The 19566-nt window shown below is 46.8% G+C and overlaps 1 protein-coding gene across 8 annotated transcripts in view; it reads left to right on the top strand.

The window, feature by feature from the left end:
* Nucleotides 1-19566, top strand: part of CACNA1B (calcium voltage-gated channel subunit alpha1 B) — a 452780-nt gene that overhangs the window by 251494 nt on the left and 181720 nt on the right. For 5 of the 8 annotated variants that reach the window (XM_075906063.1, XM_075906064.1, XM_075906065.1 and 2 more), the window contains exons 10-13: nt 185-256; nt 2775-2864; nt 7579-7788; nt 18247-18359. In XM_075906063.1, the coding sequence (XP_075762178.1) occupies nt 185-256; nt 2775-2864; nt 7579-7788; nt 18247-18359 (485 nt within the window). The remainder of the gene's footprint in view (nt 1-184; nt 257-2774; nt 2865-7578; nt 7789-18246; nt 18360-19566) is intronic. The other 3 variants (XM_075906067.1, XM_075906068.1, XM_075906070.1) reach the window with 1 other exon arrangement.

The following is a 19566-nucleotide window of genomic DNA, read 5'->3' on the forward strand; positions in this document are numbered from 1 at the left end:
CGTGAGACTATGGAGTGTTTCCCCCGCTCTTAAGATGTTACAGACAGTGACCGTTCAGTTAAAGACTCTTCCCTCTCCCTTTTCTGACCATCTTTCGTCCTCCTGTGTCTCCTCCTTCCCCCTTCCCTCCCCGCCCTCCCCTTCTCTTTTTTTTCTTTTTGTTTCTCCTCCCATTCACTGTCAGGGAGGGCCGCCTCCGAGGGGCCAGTTCAGCAAGGCACAGCATCGACGGAGCCTGGCAGCGGCAGCTACAACAGTGAGTGGATTGCAAATCAACAGGGGCTTAGGTGGCACAGTGGGTGGATGCTTATTGCTTGTGGCCTCAGATCTGGAGTCCTTAGGTCATTAGGAACAAGGTGTTTGCTGGGCTATATCTCAGTCCTACATGGCCACTGGTCCACCATGCAAAAGGATCCCCAAATCTGGTCTGCTATGGAGTTGTTAGAGATCTGTGCTCAGGAGAGGCCCAGGAGTGGAAAAGCAGGGGGTATGGCAGGTCAGGGTTGAGGGGCATTGCCAGAGCTTTGGGGTGGGAGAGCTTGGCTGTAGCTGGGGTTGTTGGTCCCTGTCCTAGAAGAACAGCTGTACAAGATGGGAGTTGTATGAATAAAATAGACAGGGGCTCAGGCTACAGAATTCAGACCCAGATATTGGGATCTAGGATTTATGTTCAGCCTGTTATAAAGTCGATATATGCCAAATTTGATTCCAGATCCCACTTTCGATTAGGGATGTTCAAAATTGTGCAATATTGTAATTGAGTATCCACTAAAAATCTTACATCCCCTGTCGGCCCAGCTCCCGAGGAGGTGGTGGCTTCACCGCCTTGACACAGCAAAACCGCCTCCCCGGGAGTCAGCTGAGATTAACCGAGACCATTAACTGATAGGCATCAGTTTATCGGATAAACGGTTAATCGATCAAAGTCTAACATCCCTCGTTTTGATTAGAGCCCTTCGCGCTCCGAAGTTCAGATACTTGGGAAGGTGGGACGGGAAGTTGCTGTGAGCCCTTTTCGAAAGGGAGCTCTGTGACACTTCCTAAGAAGGATTTTGTTGCCGACATGGTGGTGCACCCGTTATTCAAGCATAGCAGTGCAGCTGGTGTAGGATGAGGGTCCCCTGTGGGCGTTACCCTAAACTCCATTTATCCTCAAGACAGACAGTTCTCAGATAGCAGATTCCCTATATCCCCAGCGGACAGTTTGTATCACCACACCATGGAGTGTCTTACTGCTGGTATTCAATCATGCTTAATCATTCTATTGTTTTGAAACTGTTACCAACACGGTATCAAAACTATTTTCTGATAGTTCACAAGGTTCCAAGGCAGGTGGTCTAATGCTCAGAGCAGGGTTTGCAAGACAGCAATTCCATTGTGTCCACAGCTTTGCCACTGACATGTTCCATGGCCTTGGCATACCAGTTCATCGTCCTGTGCCTCAGTTTCCCCATCTGTCAACCAGGAAAGTGATATTTACCTGCCTCCCAAAAGGGGTCACTGCGTCAGGCTGATTTGTTATGAATTTTGAAGTCCCCAGCTGGAAGGCATTGTAGAGTGGATGCCATTAAAAAGACATTAATCATGTGATAGTATTTGCTTATCCAGGGTATTTCCTGTGTCGGGCAACACACAGTGGCAAACTATCTCAACTGGAATCCAGTGAATGGTGTACGCTGTAGAAAAGCAGAGCATCCATCCCATAGCGCATCATGGCCCAATTAGCCAAACCAAATCTCTCCTCTGCATATGACTTTGTTTAATAGAAATGTCACTCCAGTAGCGATACTGAAACGAACAGTGGTGGAAATGCGCTATCTAGGGGTACGTCTAGACTACATGCCTCTGTCGCCAGAGGCATGTAGATTAGGCTACCCGACACAGTAAAATGAATCGGCGATTTAAATAATCACCGCTTCATTTAAATTTACATGGCTGCCGCGCTGAGCCGACCAACAGCTGATCAGCTGTTTGTCGGCTCAGCACGATAGTCTGGATGCTCCCCTGCTGACATCAAAGGTATTTGTCGACCACCCAGGTAAACCTCATCCCAGGAGGGATGTTAAAATGCGGGCATTTAACAAATTGAGTAGTCGATAGAATTTTTATCGACAACTCCATCAGGTGATAGGCAGCTGGCTCGCACCTGGTGCGAGACCAAACCCTGCCTATGGCCGGGTCGCTGTGTACAGGGGATGCTTTGCGGCCTACCCCCCCGCCTCTGATAGTGGCAGCAGCAGGGGTGGACAAGGCTGCACCACAAAGATGGTGCTGGGGTGAACCAGTTTTTAAACCAGCTCCCCCCAGCACTGGCTTGTGCTTCCTTTCCCACTTCCTACCTCTGATACAGAGGCAGCAAGGATGGGGTATGAGTAGTCGACTCGACTACCCAATAAGCATAGACTTCTATGTAGCCGGCTAGTCGACTACTCCTTTACACCCCTAGCCCTGCCTTCAAGCTCTAAGAAGCTACCAGACATTTTTCTTCCCCATTGCCTTTCCACTTGGCTGCACTGCGGTGTGGGTGGACAGAAGTCCTGCCTGGCAAGCCTTCAAGATTTAGAAGGTTAAATAAATAATGACCCTGGCTTCAAAGTGAGCAGAGGCCTCAGCACAAAGCTGTAGGTTGATCGATTTGCTACGGCTTATCCGTGTACGGCAGCTTTTAGCCTGCACTGGGAAGGAAATACAGGCCCCGGAGTGGGAGATGGGGAGAGAAGGTCAGCTACCGACTCTTTATAATGCTTTTCTCTTTAAACTAAATTTGCATGCAGTGTTGAAAAGAGCGACAATAAAGAAGAGCAAAAACGACCTGATTCATGCTGAAGAGGCGGAGGATCATTTCACTGACATTTGCTCCGTGGGTGAGTGTTGGCCCTGCGTTTTCTGGTGATGTGAAGAACTCGGGCACAGGGCTTTCATGTCACACTCCTCTGAGTTATTCTTTTGTTGCAACGGACTGTGCTTCCTTGCTAGAACCTCTGGACGTTTCAGCAGCCAAGTGGGCACAGGTGTGGCGGAGGGGCCCGGAGGTCTCCTCCACCCTTTGACACTCCTGCTTGAGAGCCAGATGCAGAACTTTCCCTTCCAGGGCTTGTGGAGGTACCATTCCTGCATCAGGCACCATGACTCTGGGAGCCCCTCCTTGGGCACTGCCCCTCCAGGCATAAACCCCTCGCCGTGTGAAGGCCAGGAAACTGAGAAAGATCCAAGCCCATAAATGAACAGCGTTGACTACTGGACACATGGCAGACTTCATTAGAGAATGGCTGGTACTCTGGTCACAGAGAAACCCTGGACCAAAGTTCTCTGCTAGCTCTATAACATTTACCCCAGAAAGGGCTCTTGTTGCAGATCTCCAGTGTTATGGCCAGTGAACACGAAGGACTGTGCACAGATAGGGTGTGACTAGACTACACCTTTTTTCGAAAAAAGTGGCCTTTTTTTTTTAAAAACTTCCCCTGCGTCTAGACTGCTGTCACGTTCTTTTGAAAGTAAACTGAAAGAACGCGGCCGTTTTTTCAACTGCGGAAAACCTTGTTTTATGAGGAATAATGCCTTTTTTCGAAAGTGCTGTTTCAAAAAAAGGCGCTATGTAATGCAAACTGTGCTTTTTTGAAAGAGAGCATCTAGAGCTTGGGTGCTCTCTTTCGAAAAAGCAGCTTGCTTTTTCGAAAGTACTGGTTGTAGTCTAGACGCTCTTTTTCTAAACTATATTTCAAAAAAGCCTCTTTCGAAAGAGGCTTGCAGTCTAGATGTAGCCATAGTCATCCCATGCTCACCTGCATAAATCAGGTGCCATGAAATGCCAGGCTCCGATCTCTTCCACGACCACAGCATCTTTCAGCCTGTTGAGCAGGAATGTCATAGGGCCCAGAAACTCGCTTGCTTTCTAGCAAAGAGTTACCTTCCCAGGATTAATTCCCTGCTTAGACCTCACATGGGTGGGCAGGATGGAGTGATAAGAGGGTTGCAAACTCAGTCAGCTCTCTGCTGCCCCGGCAGTGGGACAGCCTTTGAAATGGTGAATTTCTACCTCCAGTGATGGCCCTGCTGGACTATAGGCCAGGCCGGGGACATGTCCTGCTTATTGTCTGGTTAGAATCAATCATTCTCCCCTCTAATTGTCCGAATGAAACCCTTAGGAAGAGACTTTGCTGACTGTGTCTTGGTTTTGTTTTGCCACTAATGCAGCAGATGCTCTCAGCCATGCTACCTACCACTAACCCTAAGGAGCAGCAGACCAGGGGCTTTTAATGATGCCCATTAAAAACGGAAGCCTCAGTGGTACTTGTGTAAGTGCATTTCCACATGCTGGTACAAATGTGAATGCCCTATGCGCACTCACCTTCACTCTTTGGAAATTTGGCACTTCGCGTCCAAGGGCTTGTCCACATGGCAAGTTGCTGCATGGCAAGCCCGTGTGGGACTCTAGAGCACACCAGCTTGCCACACCGTAATGTCCCCCGTGGGTGCTGTTGCCCGGAAGTGCGGTGTGGAGAACAGCCCATCGAAAGTGCACTGCGCTGTAGCATTGTCCATGTGAGACACTGCCGCATAAGCTGCTGTGCTGGAGAGTCCCACCACGGCTTGCTGTGCAGTTCCTTGTTATATGGACAGGCCCTAAAAGATTCCCATTTTTTTTTAATGAGCAGCTGTTCATTCCAGGTGAGTGCTGTACAGCATGTTCGGGTGACTTGCAACCCCCCATCACGCCCTAGGAATCAACTGCTTTATGGCTACTCTGGGTAGAACTAGTAGGACAGTTCTGTTGCCCGGAGAAAGCACAACATCGTTGTGTGTGTGTGTGTGTGTGGGGGGGTGCTGTATCAGTGACAGGAGGGCCACCCTGCTACCGCATTCTCTTACTCCCACGAGAGCATAGAGGAGCTTTTAGTCCATTTGTCAATCCCCTTGGGCTCCAGGAACTTGTGCCGCAGGAGAATCCAGCACTTCAGCACATCTGAGGGAAGCAGGTGCCGTTGCATTCCTGGATAGTCTGATGCTGCACTGAACACCGTCTGCTGGGTGTATGGTCAGGAAAATATCTGCAGTGCCCCCTTTTCTGTAGGGCTGGTTCACCTGGTGGGGGAAGAGTGTGTTTGGCAAAGCAGGGCGCCCTGTGATTAAGAAGAAACAAATACATCAGAGAAAACGTAAAAAGCTGCAGGCTCTGGCAGAGATATTTGAACCTCCTGAAACACAAGGAACTCTGCATATCATCAGTTATCAAACCATCCTGCAGTTTCTGTACAAAGTGAGGCTTTAATGAGTTTTTTTTTCTGATGTTTTCTGTCTGGTCTAGTAACATTTCTCTCTGATGTGACTTAAAGGCCCTGGAAGAACTAACAATCTAATTACAAAGTGTGATGTGAATATGCTGACCAGTGCAGTCCTTGCACTGATGAGCCTCTTGCCAGCTGTTACCTGAACAAGTTGCTTTGTAATTCAATTAAAAGTGCCTCCAAGAACCTTAGGAAACTGGAACAACAGAGATTGTTCATCGTGTTCTCTCTCAAATCATTTTTCAATCCTCACTTTTGTTTTCTCCCTTCTCTTTGCCTTCTTTCCGCACGAATACAACCCCAGTTGGAGATTCTGGATAGGAATACTAGATTCCTAGTACTAGATGCAATAGAAACATGAGCACTGGAACACTCAGCCATTTCAGCACTCTGACTGCCCGATGTCTGGTCTGGTTTTCCAAGGAAAGGGCAAAATTCAGCTCTGAGGCACATCTGTATCTCTGAGGCCTGGTCTACACTAAAGAGAAAGTCGACTTAATATACCCAACTTCAGTTACGTTAGTTACATAGCTGGAGCTGAAGGATCTTGAATTGTATTCTAGTGCCATCTACACAGAGGAGGTCAATGGGTGCACATGTTCCTGTCGGCTTCCCTTACTCCTCATGAGAAGCAGAACTACTGGCGCTGACGGGAACGTCCTCTCAGTTCAAATTAGTGGGTTTTCACTAGACCCACTAATTCAATCCCCAGAAGATCGACTGCAGCAGCATCAATCTTCTCCATAGTGTAGACCACCCCCAACCGGGCCACATGCCACTCTGATTTACACCTGTGTAAACCCAAACTAGATTAGTTCACATTGGTGAAGTTACTCTAGTTTAAGACCGGTTGAACTGAGAGCAGAATTTGGTACATTTGGTTCTCTCACAGCGGCATAGATATCAAGAGGAATAGGGATGTAAGCAGAGTGGAGTATCGGCACAGAACAGATCTCCTGGCCAGCTTTGACAGCAGCAGTTTGTGGTGGGTTCCAGAGGGTTCTGTATTTACAGCACAACATCAGAACTCCAACACAGCATTTGTCTTGGCCCGTGCTTACCTCTGTTGTCTTGAAGGGCAACAGAAACATTGAGAAATTCTTCAGTAGAGAAGAAAGCCTAACAGAGCTAGTCGCACACCCTGCTTTTCTTCAGTGCCCCTCCCTAGAGTGTGGACACGCCATCTAGAACTCTTTTCTTCTTCCAAGTGTCTGCTTTTAACCCTCTGACTCTGTCAGGATTTGAGACAAGATGTGAAACGCAGCTGTAAAGGGCAGAGCAAAGGTGAGTCAGCACACCTGCTACAGAGCATTGCATAGGAGTCCAGATCCTGCCCTGTGCTGTGCAGGCACACGGGGTGAGGGCAGGGCGTAGGGAGCCTCTCCCTTCAGCACAAGCATTGGTGCAGGGTCTCTGCCAGGCAGGGTACCAGGAAGAGACACTGGTTTCCCCATTGGCTAACGCTGCCCAGCTTCAAGGCTTTCAGTCTGCCAGCGTAAGGGGTAGGTCTGGGGCTCTTCCCCATCCAGATCATGGGTTGCTGTGGGCAGCAAGCACTGGCTGAGGTTGCATTCTCCTTTCTGAAGGAGAAATAGTGGGTGCTCAGCATTGCCTCCCTGCACCCTGGCCAGCGCAGGGATGGGGAGCGGGGACGCAATCGTGTTCGCTCTCAGACCCAGCGTTCCTGACCACCAGAGCGGGATTGCACAGGGAGACTCAGCCATGCTGTGAATCGCCCTGAAGAGCCACAGGGTGCTTGCAGCCAGTGCCCTGGCATTCAGGCCAGCTGGTGGGGATTGGGGGGGGGGGGGGGGTTAGATGTATGTTGCAAAGAACCAAAACCAACAAAGAGTCCTGTGGCAACTTAAACACTACCAGACTGATTTGGGCATAAACTTCAGTGGTTAAAAACCTCTTTGTCAGATGCCTTGGAGACTCCTGTGCATCTGACAAAGTGGGTTTTGACCGCAACAGCTAACGTCCAATTCAATCTTGTCAGTCTTTAAGGTGCCCCAGGCCTCCTCGTTGTGTTTGCTGAGACATGCCGGAGCCTCCTGCAGCTCATTGTAAATATATCCAAGTTTGTGCTTAGCTGCATTTTTAGAGAGGAAGGAGGTTCTGCAGTCTGGGTCCTCAAAGATAATTGGGCACCTAACTCTCAGTCCTTTCAATGAGGCATCTCAATACTTTGGAGGACCGGAGCCCGTTGTAGTTGTGATTTCATGTTTCTTGCTCCCCTGTTATCTTCCTGAGTTTAGTGTGAGGATGATTCCTTGTGTCCTTCGATGCCCAGGGTCTCCATTTGCCCGTGCCAGCCTGAAGAGCGGAAAGAATGAGAGCTCCTCATATTTCCGGAGGAAAGAGAAGATGTTCCGGTTCTTCATCCGGCGCATGGTGAAAGCACAAAGCTTCTACTGGATTGTCCTGTGTGTGGTTACCCTGAACACTTTGTGCGTCGCCATGGTGCATTATGACCAGCCAGAGGGGCTCACCAACGCGCTGTGTAAGTTCAGGGGTCAGTCACGGTCCAGCTGGTCCTCCCACTCTGGAGTGCTCTGGTCACTAGCCCCACATTCCCACTAATACCTGCAGCCTCAAGGCCTTTTGGGAACTTCTTATGCCCCCTCCGGAACATCACAAACACATTACTAAGCGGCTCCAAGAAACACCAGAGAAAGGGGGCAATGTGCTATTGGTGCATCGTGACGTGTAATGGTCAGCCAAAAACTTAGTGAACATCATGGTAGGACTGGGGGTAGGGAGGGGGAGCTTGTGGGTTAGGAAAAAACATTTACTTGGGTCCCTCCCAGCAGTTTTGTAAGTTTCTCGAGCCATCTTCACCTGGGGCTGTCCAGAGAACCCCACGAGTCAACCCCACCAGGAGATCACACAATCATAAAAGATTAGGTTGAAAGAAACCTCAGGAGGCCATCCAGTCGAACCCCATGCTCAAAATAGGATGTATAGCTTGTTCTCAGCTCGTCCCTGTGTTCAATACACTAGGCCATTTCTGATAGTAAAACATAATAATGGAAATAATGGAGACTCTGAAGCCCACTTGATATCAAATTGTGCAATGGACAGTTCCACTTCATAGAAACACTATTCCCTACCCCAAAACATTTTACACTAATTCAGTGCAATTGTGTCAGTTAATAGCAACTCCTTGCTGAACATGCACTTGTACAGAAAGTGGCTTTCCAGGAGAGTGCTTGCCTTAATAGGCCAAGGGTGAAGAGAAATGTAATAGTGCCCTTCAGCAAATTGAACTGTGAAAATATGTCCTGTACACATATAAGCAATAATCAGGGCTCGCCAAGTGGACTGCGTTGTGCATGCGCTGACCGCACTGCGCGGCCGCACCGGGCTAAAATCTACTCACCATGGGCGAGTAGATTGCCTGATTTGTCAAGCCCTGGCAATAACGCACAGCAGCTGGGTGATTGTATCACACCCTTGCACATGTAGGATGTGTGTCAGTATCGGCATCCAGTACTGTGTAAAGGCCTTTGCAGTGTTGTTGCTTTTTAAAAGTATGTAATGTTGTTTTATTTTGTAAGGAATAGCCAATGAATCCTGCTTTCTGCACATAGACCTTGTAATGCGGTAAAACCCTTCCTCTGCTGATCACATTCCTGCTTTCACAATGCTCCCCCCAATTATATATATATATATATTTACAAAAGTAGGAGCAGCTTCACTCATCTAAATGTTGCAAAATTTGAGCCCAAACCTCCTGAAGAATTGCACTTTGGTTAAAAGGAAAATGTAAGTGTAGTGTGACACTGATTTGGGGGCACCCATCAATTTCTCTCTGAGGGTAAGTCTACACAGCAATGCTATTTTGGAATAACTAGTGGTATTCCAAAATAACATAGTCTGTGTCTACACTACAAGCAGTTATTTCGACATAATGTCAAAATAATGTCGAGCTGGAGGACTTCTTATTCCAGCTCCTGTAACCCTCGTTTCACGAGGAGTAAGGGAAGTCAGAGGAAGAGTGCTTTTCTTCAGACTTCCTGCTGGGTATGCAGCGCCAAAAGCCAAAATAAGCTATTTCGACTTAAGCTACGCAATTAGCTCAAGTTGCGTCGCTTATTTCGGCTTTAGTCCTGCTGTGTAGACGTGCCCTTAAAGGTTGGGGAGGGTTCAGTTTACTATGGGGTGGAATAACTGAGCTGTGTTACGCGTATGTGTCTGACAAAGGATTCAAAGTCAGTTGGCTAGAGGTTGAATAGGTCATATGCTTTAAAACCAAGCAGGGTCAAAGCAACTGCTGAGCAGAAGGTAAGTTATAGTGCCCTGATTCTGGCTTAATAATAGTTTAAAAATATGGTCGGTGAAGATACATTGGTGTAAAATGTTTGTGAGGGAGATCACAGTCAGACCCTCAGACTGTGTCTAGACTGGCCAATTTTTCCAGAAAATCAGCTGCTTTTCCGGAAAAACTTGCCAGCTGTCTACACTGGCCACTTGAATTTCCGCAAAAGCACTGACTTCCTACTATAAGAAATCAGTGCTTCTTGCGGAAATACTATTCTGCTCCCGTTCAGGCAAAAGTCCCTTTTGCGCAAAGCTTTTGCGGACTGGTCAAATTGCATGATGCCCTCTCCAAGATTTTTTCCCTGTCACTTTGGACCCCTTGTCCACAATCCTGCTCCCACTGAAGTCCCCCCAAAACTCCCATTGGGGTCAGGCCCCACCTCTTAGGGTGAAATTTGCAGAACGGCTCAGCACCCGCTGCTGGGGCCAGGTTTTCAGAAGAGCTCAGCCTGCATGTGCAGCTGAAGTGTGTGCTGCTGGCTTGGCTCTCCTCCTCCAGCATGCTGCGTGCTCAGTGTGTGCATACAACCTAACGCTGGGCACGACAGGTTCCTTCGTGTGGTGCAGGGTTCACACGGACAGTTAGTGTGCACAGTGCTAAAGTGCTGTAGATCTGCCTCCCGGCTGGCTGGTCACATAGAGAAACCCAAAGTGTTGGGTGCTGATATGTCCAAGTGGGGACTGCTGAATGCTGGGCACTTTTGAAAATTTGGCCCCGGTTGTGCAGGCTGCATCTGAAGAAACGGGGCCTGTAGTATGCGGAAGTTTCTTGCACTAGGATGGAGATCAGAGAAGCAGGAGGAGAATTCTTGGTACAGGAGGTGGACTCTTGTTACAGCTTCACGCCTCTGGGGCTCAGTCCGGCAAGGTAATATCTACTCTGCTCCAGACAAGCAGATCATTTAATTTGCTTGATTTTAATTCCCATCAGGTGAAATCATGGGCCCGTTAAAATCAATGACAAAACTACTTTTGCCTTCAGCTGTGGAGTATAATGGGGCTGATTAAAGTTAAGCTTGTGCTTAAGTGCTTTGCTGGACTGGGCCAGAATGCTCAGCACCTTCAGTGGTCTAGAACCTGTGCTGATATATGACGTTCAGCAGTGGACTATCCATTTGGAGCTCCTGGACAAATTTTTCCAAGCCAGAAAAAAAAATTGAAAAATGAATGCAAATGAAATAAGATGTGTAAAATAGACTAACTTAGGAACTCAGTCTTGCTATCTTAAAATAATAATAAAAAGGTTAACGTTTGAAGTCTTTCCTTCTGCTCAGCCTGAAAGAGTGAGGCTACGGGTTACTGTGTCTTCAAAGAGCTCCCGCTAATATTGACTAGAATATTTAATAATACCAGGTAACTGAAAGCTGTAATGAGGGATGGGTGAAAGGGAGATAAAACATCCTTTCAATTCTTCTCCTCTGCCAGGAGTTAAAGGGGAAATAGAGACAGAACACACAGGAAAATCAGTCCTGCCTATTCTTTTTCTTAATTAAACAGTGGAAATAATAGGCTAGGGCAGGAAGACAATTAGAAAGCTCAGGTTTAAGATTTCTTCTCAGATTGGGACTAAATGGTTAGAAAAGTGATATAAGTCTTTTGCTCTAAACAGAGCATTTTAGATTTCTGAGCTGGCTTTCTGGAACTGACATACACAGTAACATTTCTAGGGAAAGCATACAAAGGAATGTGAGCTAAAATCGATTTAGTAGTCAAGCTTGCACGTCCATGGTAACTGGAATTAAAGATGCATTTCCTGGGGAGGTGAGAATCGAGGATGAGTGAGAGAAGTGAAGGGTCCAATATATTCAGTGGGGACAATATGGGGCACACTCCAAAGCCACCGACACACACTGCGAGGTGAGAGCAAAAACTGCTGAGAAAAGGAGTCCACCAGAAATGAGCCCTCGTTATAAGACAGAGGCCAAGTGATGAATGATTTCCAGTCACTTCGGGTATGTCTACACTACCCCGCTAGTTCGAACTAGCGGGGGTAATGTAGTCATCCGCAGTTGCAAATGAAGCCCGGGATTTGAATTTCCCGGGCTTCATTTGCATGAAGCCGGCCGGCGCCATTTTTAAATGCCGGCTAGTTCGAACCCCGTGCCGCGCGGCTACACGCGGCACGGAGTAGCTAGTTCGGATTAGGCTTTCTAATCCGAACTAGCTGTACTCCTCGTAGAAAGCCTAATCCGAACTAGCTACTCTGTGCCACGTGTAGCCGCGCGGCACGGGGTTCGAACTAGCCGGCATTTTTTTGCTGCAGGATGGCTCCCTTTAGATCTGCAATTGTGTGTCCAGAGAGATTGAAGTGTTCCCCTACAGGTTTTTGTATGTTGCCAGTCCTAATATCTGATTTGTGTCCGTTTATTCTTTTACATAGGGACTGTCCAGTTTGGCTGATGTATATAGCAGAGGGGCATTGTTGGCACATGATGGCATATATTACATTAGTAGATGTGCAGGAGAATGAGCTAGTGACGGTATGGCTGATCTGGTTAGGTCCTGTGATGGTGTTGCTGGTGTATATATATGGGCAGAGTTGGCACCGGCGTTTGTTACATGGATTGGTTCCTGATTTCCACTACATGCATCTGACGAAATGGGTCTTTGCCCATGAAAGCTTATGCTCCAACACTTCAGTTAGTCTATAAGGTGCCACAGGACTCCTCGCCGCTTTTGCAGATTCAGACTAACATGGCTACCCCTCTGATACTAGTTTCCATATGAGTAGAGATTAAAAAGTCTGGGACTATAAAGCTTGGAAAAGAGATGAGTAAGGGGGAATATGGTAGAGAGCTACAAAATCATGACTAGTGTGGAGAAAATGAATAAGGAAGTGTTATTTAACCCTTACAGAACACAAGAACCAGGGGTCTTCTGATGAAATTAATAGGCCTCAGGTTAAAAAGAAACATAAGGAAGTGCTTTCTCACAGCATCCATCAGTCTGTGGAACTCATTGCTAGGGCATGTTGTGAAGGCCACGAGTGGAAACGGTTTCAAAAAAAGAAGAGGTCAGTTGGATAGGTCCATCAATGCGCTTAGCCAAGATGGCCAAGGATGCAACCCCCATGCTGCGGGTGTCCCTCCACCAGATCCTGAGTTTGGGCGGCTATTAATGGAGCAGTTGATGATTGCCCTGTTCTATTAATTTCTTTTGAAGAATCTGGCATTGGCCACTGCAGGAAGACAAAATATTGGGCTAGATGGACCACTGGCCCGACCCAGCATGGCCATTCTTAAGTTATGAGGAGATCTGGAGTAGGCATGGATGTTTCTGGAATATTTTCCAGTTTTTCTCTTCTGAAGGAAAAGCTCAGTGGTGTCACACAATGCTGTACGTATTGTGGGTCTACTATGCAGGTTCTCGTCTTCTAAGCTCATAACTTTGTTTGATGAAATAAGATGCAGTTCCAAGTGAACAGATTTCCTTCATGCAACCACCCACCGTCAGTGTTTGCTTTAATTGCTACTAGCACTGGCGTTTTCAAGAGGAAGAGTTTTCTGATCACTGACAACTCTTTAATCTAGCACACAAAAGGCATAATGAAAGCTAGATGTGAGACAAAGTCAGAGTAAAAACAAGACACATGTTTTCCATGAGGGTAATTAACTAATGGAACGACTTAACTAGGCATGCGGTGGATTTTCCATCACTTGCAGACTTTAATTCAAGACTGGATGTCTTTGTAAAAGATGCTAAAGCTCAACCAGAAATTACAGGCTTGATGCAAAAGTTCTTTGAGGTCCTCTGGCCTGTGTTATGCAGGAGATCAGTAAAGATTATCTGAGTTGATTCATCCTGGCCTTAAAAACTCTATGACTTCTCTCAGTAAGCTTGGCTGGGCAGTGGGCAGGAAAGTTCCATGTTGCTGCTGTCCGTCTTGTTCTTTGGCTCCCACCAGTGGAGGTTGCCATTCTCCAGAGCTCTTAACCAGGCACCTCACAGCTTCCTTTGATGTGCTTTAAAACTGAAGTTTAAAGAAAAGGCATAACAAAAATATTTTTGTTCTTCTTATTATTTATTTTTTGGGAGATAGGAAACTCTATCAAGGTATTTGGGCCATCATGGTCTAAGAACTCATCTCCTCTGTTTTTCCTTTGTGGCCTACAGTGTGCTTAACCCAATGCATTATGCAATTAGTTTCTTGATGATATCTTATTTGCCTTTGAAGTAGAAGCCCAGCTCCCTCTGGATATAAATATGCAGCATTTGCAATTGAAAGAAAAAAGGGTTTCTGAAACATGCATGTTTATTTATGTCTGCTGATTATTTCAAGCCCTCTTTCTTCAACAGGAGAGGGAAGGTTTGGACCTGGGGCAATTTTTTCCGGTTAGAGGTTTCCACATGGGGAAAAACAAATAAACTCAGTGGTAGCATCCCCAACTCCTGCACCTAATGACATCAGACTTCCAGACAGTGCGGAAATGGAATTAATTTGTTGGTGATTGACAAAAAGAGCCACTAACTACCTAATTCAGACATCTGGGTCAAAATTATACCAGTGTGGCCTTTGCCAGCCACATACATTTTAAATTAAATTAGACTATTTGTATCAAACTATTTTCCCCTTAAATTGAATTACAGAATGTTTCTGTTTAAAGGAGATTAAATTAAATGTAGGGCCTGAATACCAGGCGGTCCAAACAATGAAACTGCATTTTCAATTATATGGGCAGGACCATGTCAAAAGAAATTCTGTTTTGGATCCATCAGCCCGAGAAGCTGATTCATTCTGAGTCACTGTCTTGTACTCAAGGAGTTAAGTGCTTTCGTTTTGCTCTGCATCCTTGTTTCCACCCTTCCTTTACTGCCTGCATCTGGTTCCAGGGCTCATGCAGCTAGTCACCACTGAGACACTGCTGTTGCTGCCAGCTTTGACCTCTGGACCCAGGTGCTGCTGAGTCGGGTTCTGGATGCAAGGATCACTAGCTCTGAAAGACATTAGTTGTCTACTCTCAGATCTGGAGTAGACATTCAATCTTCTTGGCTGTTTCGCTGATTTTTACATCTGTTACTCCCATTCTTGCCAGGTACCTGAAAAAAACCTTGACCGATTTAATCTGTGTTGAATTTGGCTGTATATGACTATTTAGGGTGCAAGATAGTTATGAGCCTGGGGTAGCATGGTCTAGTGATTAGGGCACTGGACTGAGATTCAACTAGACCTTCGTGCTATTCCAGGCTCTGTCATAGGCCTGTGAGGCAACTTGAGGCATGTCACTGTCCCACTCTGTACTTCTAAAATGGAGATAGTGATACACTCCTCCTTCATAAAGTGCTTTGAGAGCTACTGAGGAAAATTGCTCTATAATAGCTAGATATTATTATTATTATTTATTATACCACCTATATAAAAAGATTATCACAGTGAGCCAGGACTTTTCTCCAGCATGACTTTCTGGATCCACTAAGGAAACACAGCTGTTTTCAAACTTTAGCCACAAAAAAGTTGGTGCTCTTGGCAGCAAGAAACCAAGAGCTTTGTCTAGAGTTAGGTAGAACTGGTGGCAGCTGCAAATTCCCCAGCCTACCTCAGACGTGACCTGACCTGACCTGCTGCTCCCCTCACTGCTTTATGTCTTGTCCCCTCATCGGGGGATGTATGCCTCTTTCATAGCATGTGGGGGAACCCCTGTCTATGAAGAAATAGAAGGAATTTCGCTAAACTCATTCCACTTGTGTCCTGAGGGCCACATCCTTTGGTCTGGCTGAGCTCCTGAAAGGGAACTGGAATTCTGTCCAAGGGGTTAAGGAGAGTTGGAATCGCAAAGCTTAAAGAGCAGCCACAGACAGAATCATGACTCTGTAAATATGACATGTGAGTTCTATCTTCTAAGTCAGTTACTGTAATTCACTTACCACTGTAGCATCTGAACACCTTCCAGCCATGCATTAGGTCTGTGATTTGTTCTTCTTTTATCCTTTCCTCGGGAGGAGAACTGTGGCTGTGTCCAGACTCCATGCCTCCGTCGACGGAGGCATGTAGATTAGCCAGCTCGGAAGAGGGAAATGAAGCCGCGATTAAAATAATCGCAGCTTCATTTAAATTTAAATGGCTGCCCCGATCTGCCGATCAGCTGTTTGTCGGCAGATCGGGAGAGTCTGGACGCGATGCCCCGACAAAGAAGCCTTTCTTCATCGACACAGGTAAGCCTCGTGAAACCAGGTTTACCTGTGTCGATGAAGAAAGGCTTCTTTGTCGGGGCATCGCGTCCAGACTCTCCCGATCTGCCGACAAACAGCTGATCGGCAGATCGGGGCAGCCATTTAAATTTAAATGAAGCTGCGATTATTTTAATCGCGGCTTCATTTCCCTCTTCCGAGCTGGCTAATCTACATGCCTCCGTCGACGGAGGCATGGAGTCTGGACACAGCCTGTGTGTGTAGTGGATTGTTTTGTTTTGGTAGGGTTTTGCTTTTGATGCTACTTAAAAAAAAATCCATAGTTCTTTTTCCTCAGTGATGTCCAGATCTAACGTGCTCAATTTACAAAGCAAAAGGTACTTTTTTTCTGTAACTGTGATTCTTGCAAATTCAATACGGAACTTGAAAAATCCAGCTGGATTTTTTCTGTCCCTTATGTTATCAGAGGTGATAAAAACTTTCCAACCAAAAACTTGCCCGGCTGTTTGGTTTGTAATGCATGAGGCATAACAGGATCCAGTTTGCTGGCTCCAAGCTATGTAGGTTCTGCAAGGCTAACAAAAACAGTGTGATGAGTCGGTAGTAAAGTCAGCATTTTGGATTTAGTATGCAGTGAACACATATCCATGAAGGAATAGATCATTACACATAAAGTAAAGTTCTGTTGAATAAGAAAGTGTCATTTTTGCACATGGTAAAATTTGCAAAAATATCTAAATCCCATTTTCAAAAGTGCCTTTGCTGCTTAGGTACGTAAATTCCATTAAATTTCAAAGAGACTTGGACTTCTACTTAAGTAGGTTTGCAACCTAAATCACTTTGATAACTAAGGGTATGTCTACACTACCCCGCTAGTTCGAACTAGCGGGGTAATATAGGCATACCGCACTTGCAAATGAAGCCCGGGATTTGAATTTCCCGGGCTTCATTTGCATAAGCGGGGCGCCGCCATTTTTAAAACCCCCCTCGTTCGAACCCCGTGCAGCGCGGCTACACGGGGCACGAACTAGGTAGTTCGAACTAGGCTTCCTAGTTCGAACTACCGTTACTCCTCGTGGAATGAGGAGTAACGGTAGTTTGAACTAGGAAGCCTAGTTCGAACTACCTAGTTCGTGCCCCGTGTAGCCGCGCTGCACGGGGTTCGAACGAGCGGGGTTTTAAAAATGGCGGCGCCCCGCTTATGCAAATGAAGCCCGGGAAATTCAAATCCCGGGCTTCATTTGCAAGTGCGGTATGCCTACATTACCCTCCTAGTTCGAACTAGGAGGGTAGTGTAGACATACCCAAAGTGCCTTTGAAGGTCAATAGAACTTAGGCACATAAGTGACGTGGGCACTTTCGAAAATAGAACTTAGATGCTTGTAAAAATGTTAGTCATATTACGCTTAAGATTGCAATCAGATCTCAAATGAGGTGGCCGTTTTTTCAGTTATAGTGCATCTAAAGTAACTGTTGCTCTTAAGAGACTTAGGTAAGGCCTACACTTAAAACACAGCAGCACTTTCAATTGAAAGTTTGACCATCGCCCTAGCACTGGGAGCAAGCTTTCCCAGCGGTCCCTGTAAACCACCTAAATGAGGGGAGTAACAAGTAGCAGTGAGAGCTGGCCTCCCAGTGCTCACAGCCCATTTACACCGGTGCTTTACAGAGCTGTAACTTGCTGTGCCTGGAGGCCGGAGGTAATTTTTCATGCCCCTGAGTGAGAGAGTTCCAGTGGCAATGTAGACATGGCTCCTTGTTTTGTGCCTGCAATATTCTGTGCTCACACATGGAAACTGGGTAACTGCACATCATACTGTACAGATTCAATCATTCAAAGAATTTACTAAGGGGCACGGTGGATTCCATCACTGACCATTTTTAAATTCAAATTGGCTGTCTTTCTAAAAGATCTGCTCGAGGGATTATGGTGGGGAAGCTTTACAGGAGTGCTGGACCAGTTTGTATAATGTGGATGCTGAGAACCATTGAACTAATGCATAAGCCCGTTAAAATGAAAACCATTTCACACCAGGGCTTGCTGCAGCTCCCCTCATTCCAGTCCCTGTGACGTTTCATGGCTGGTGCTAAACAGGTGGCCAGACTAGAGGTCCTTCTGGCTTGGGACTTCCATATGAAAGAGCAGTTGACAGATCTGTGTAGTTGTACATGTGCGAAATATTCCGGGTGGAGCTAAGGGAGGCTTTTATAAACAGCCCCACAATCCTCTTTCTCAAAGTGCTTTTCACAGAGGTTGTCAGGATTTTTCAGAGCTCACATTTCTAACCTCCCCCAGCCACACTGAAACTACCTTTGCGCTTCTTGCAGGATGTGCCTCCAAGCCATATAGGCAGAAATCACGACCCTTACATGAAGGGGCACTAGGTCAGTTACCTTCCCCCTGCAGAAGGGTTTTCAATCAGCAGGAGGCCCTCCATGCTGCGGAGGGTATTGCATTATCTCAGCCTCGCAGGTTCTCATTAACTGATTCAGTCTCTTTGCTGGCTTCTAGATTTTGCAGAGTTTGTTTTCCTGGGTCTGTTCCTTACTGAGATGTCCTTGAAGATGTACGGACTAGGGCCCCGAAATTACTTCCACTCCTCATTCAACTGCTTTGACTTTGGGGTAAGTTGACATCATCTACATAAACTAATGCAGCGTGGAGGGAACTTAAGTCTGTCAGCTTGGACCCAGAACTGACTGACTGCGAGTGCTTCCCTTCCCCCTTCCGGGACTGAACGTGCTGTTTCCGCAGCACTTCATGACTCTGGGAAATGAATATCTGACTCACTGGCTACGTCTAGACTAGCATGATTTTCCGCAAATGCTTTTAACGGAAAAGTTTTCCGTTAAAAGCATTTGCGGAAAAGAGTGTCTAGATTGGCCCGGACGCTTTTCCACAAAAGCACGTTTTGCGGAAAAGCGTCCGTGCCCATCTAGACGCGCTTTTGCGCAAAAAAGCTCCAATCGCCATTTTCGCGATCGGGGCTTTTTTGCGCAAAACAAATCTGAGCTGTCTACACTGGCCCTTTTGCACAAAAGCTTTTGCGCTAAAGGACTTTTGCCCGAACGGGAGCAGCATAGTATTGCCTCAAGAAGCACTGATTTCTTACATGAGATCGTCAGTGTTCTTGCGGAAAATCAAGGGGCCAGTGTAGGCAGCTGGCAAGTTTTTCCGCAAAAGCAGGTGCTTTTGCGGAAAAACTTGCCAGTCTAGACACAGCCACTTTGTTTTACTGTTGGCAGGTGCCCACATCACAAATTCCACTCTGACAGCTGATGCTAATTGGCCCCTTGGTTGGCTGTCTCAGGAGGAGGCCAAGGACCGATCAGGCCTAGAGCCCGGACTAACCCCGTATCTCTAGAGGGGAACTGTGTAGAGCACAGCAAGGCCAGGAAAAGTGTGCTGGGTGACGGGCTGCCAGCGGGGCACCCAGCCCAGGAAGATTGAAGACCCTGCCCTCTTTCAGGACACAGTTTATTAATTGAAATAAAAAACCTTGCAAAGTAGCACAAAATAAAGATACTCCCCAGACCAAAACAGCCTCCTCTTTGCTCCAAGGCCAGTCACAGGAGCCAGCCTCCCTCCTGCAGCCCCCTCTCCCCATCCCAAATGAGCTTTCTCAGCCCTTCCTAAGACCACCTGACCTCTTTCCGCTGGGAATGACTGGCCCCAGAATCTCTGCTGCTTTAAGGGCTAGGCTACCCTGGTAGGCGTGGGAAGCATCTGGTGTACTTTCCACTGCAAGACTGGCTCTCCTTTACCTTTCGCTGGCAGTGCAAAAAGAAACCATCACCAGCCCTCTAATGGAACATACCAAATATGCCCAAA

This window comes from Pelodiscus sinensis, chromosome 22 (genome assembly GCF_049634645.1).
Source record: "Pelodiscus sinensis isolate JC-2024 chromosome 22, ASM4963464v1, whole genome shotgun sequence".
In the NCBI taxonomy this organism is placed as follows: domain Eukaryota; kingdom Metazoa; phylum Chordata; order Testudines; family Trionychidae; genus Pelodiscus; species Pelodiscus sinensis.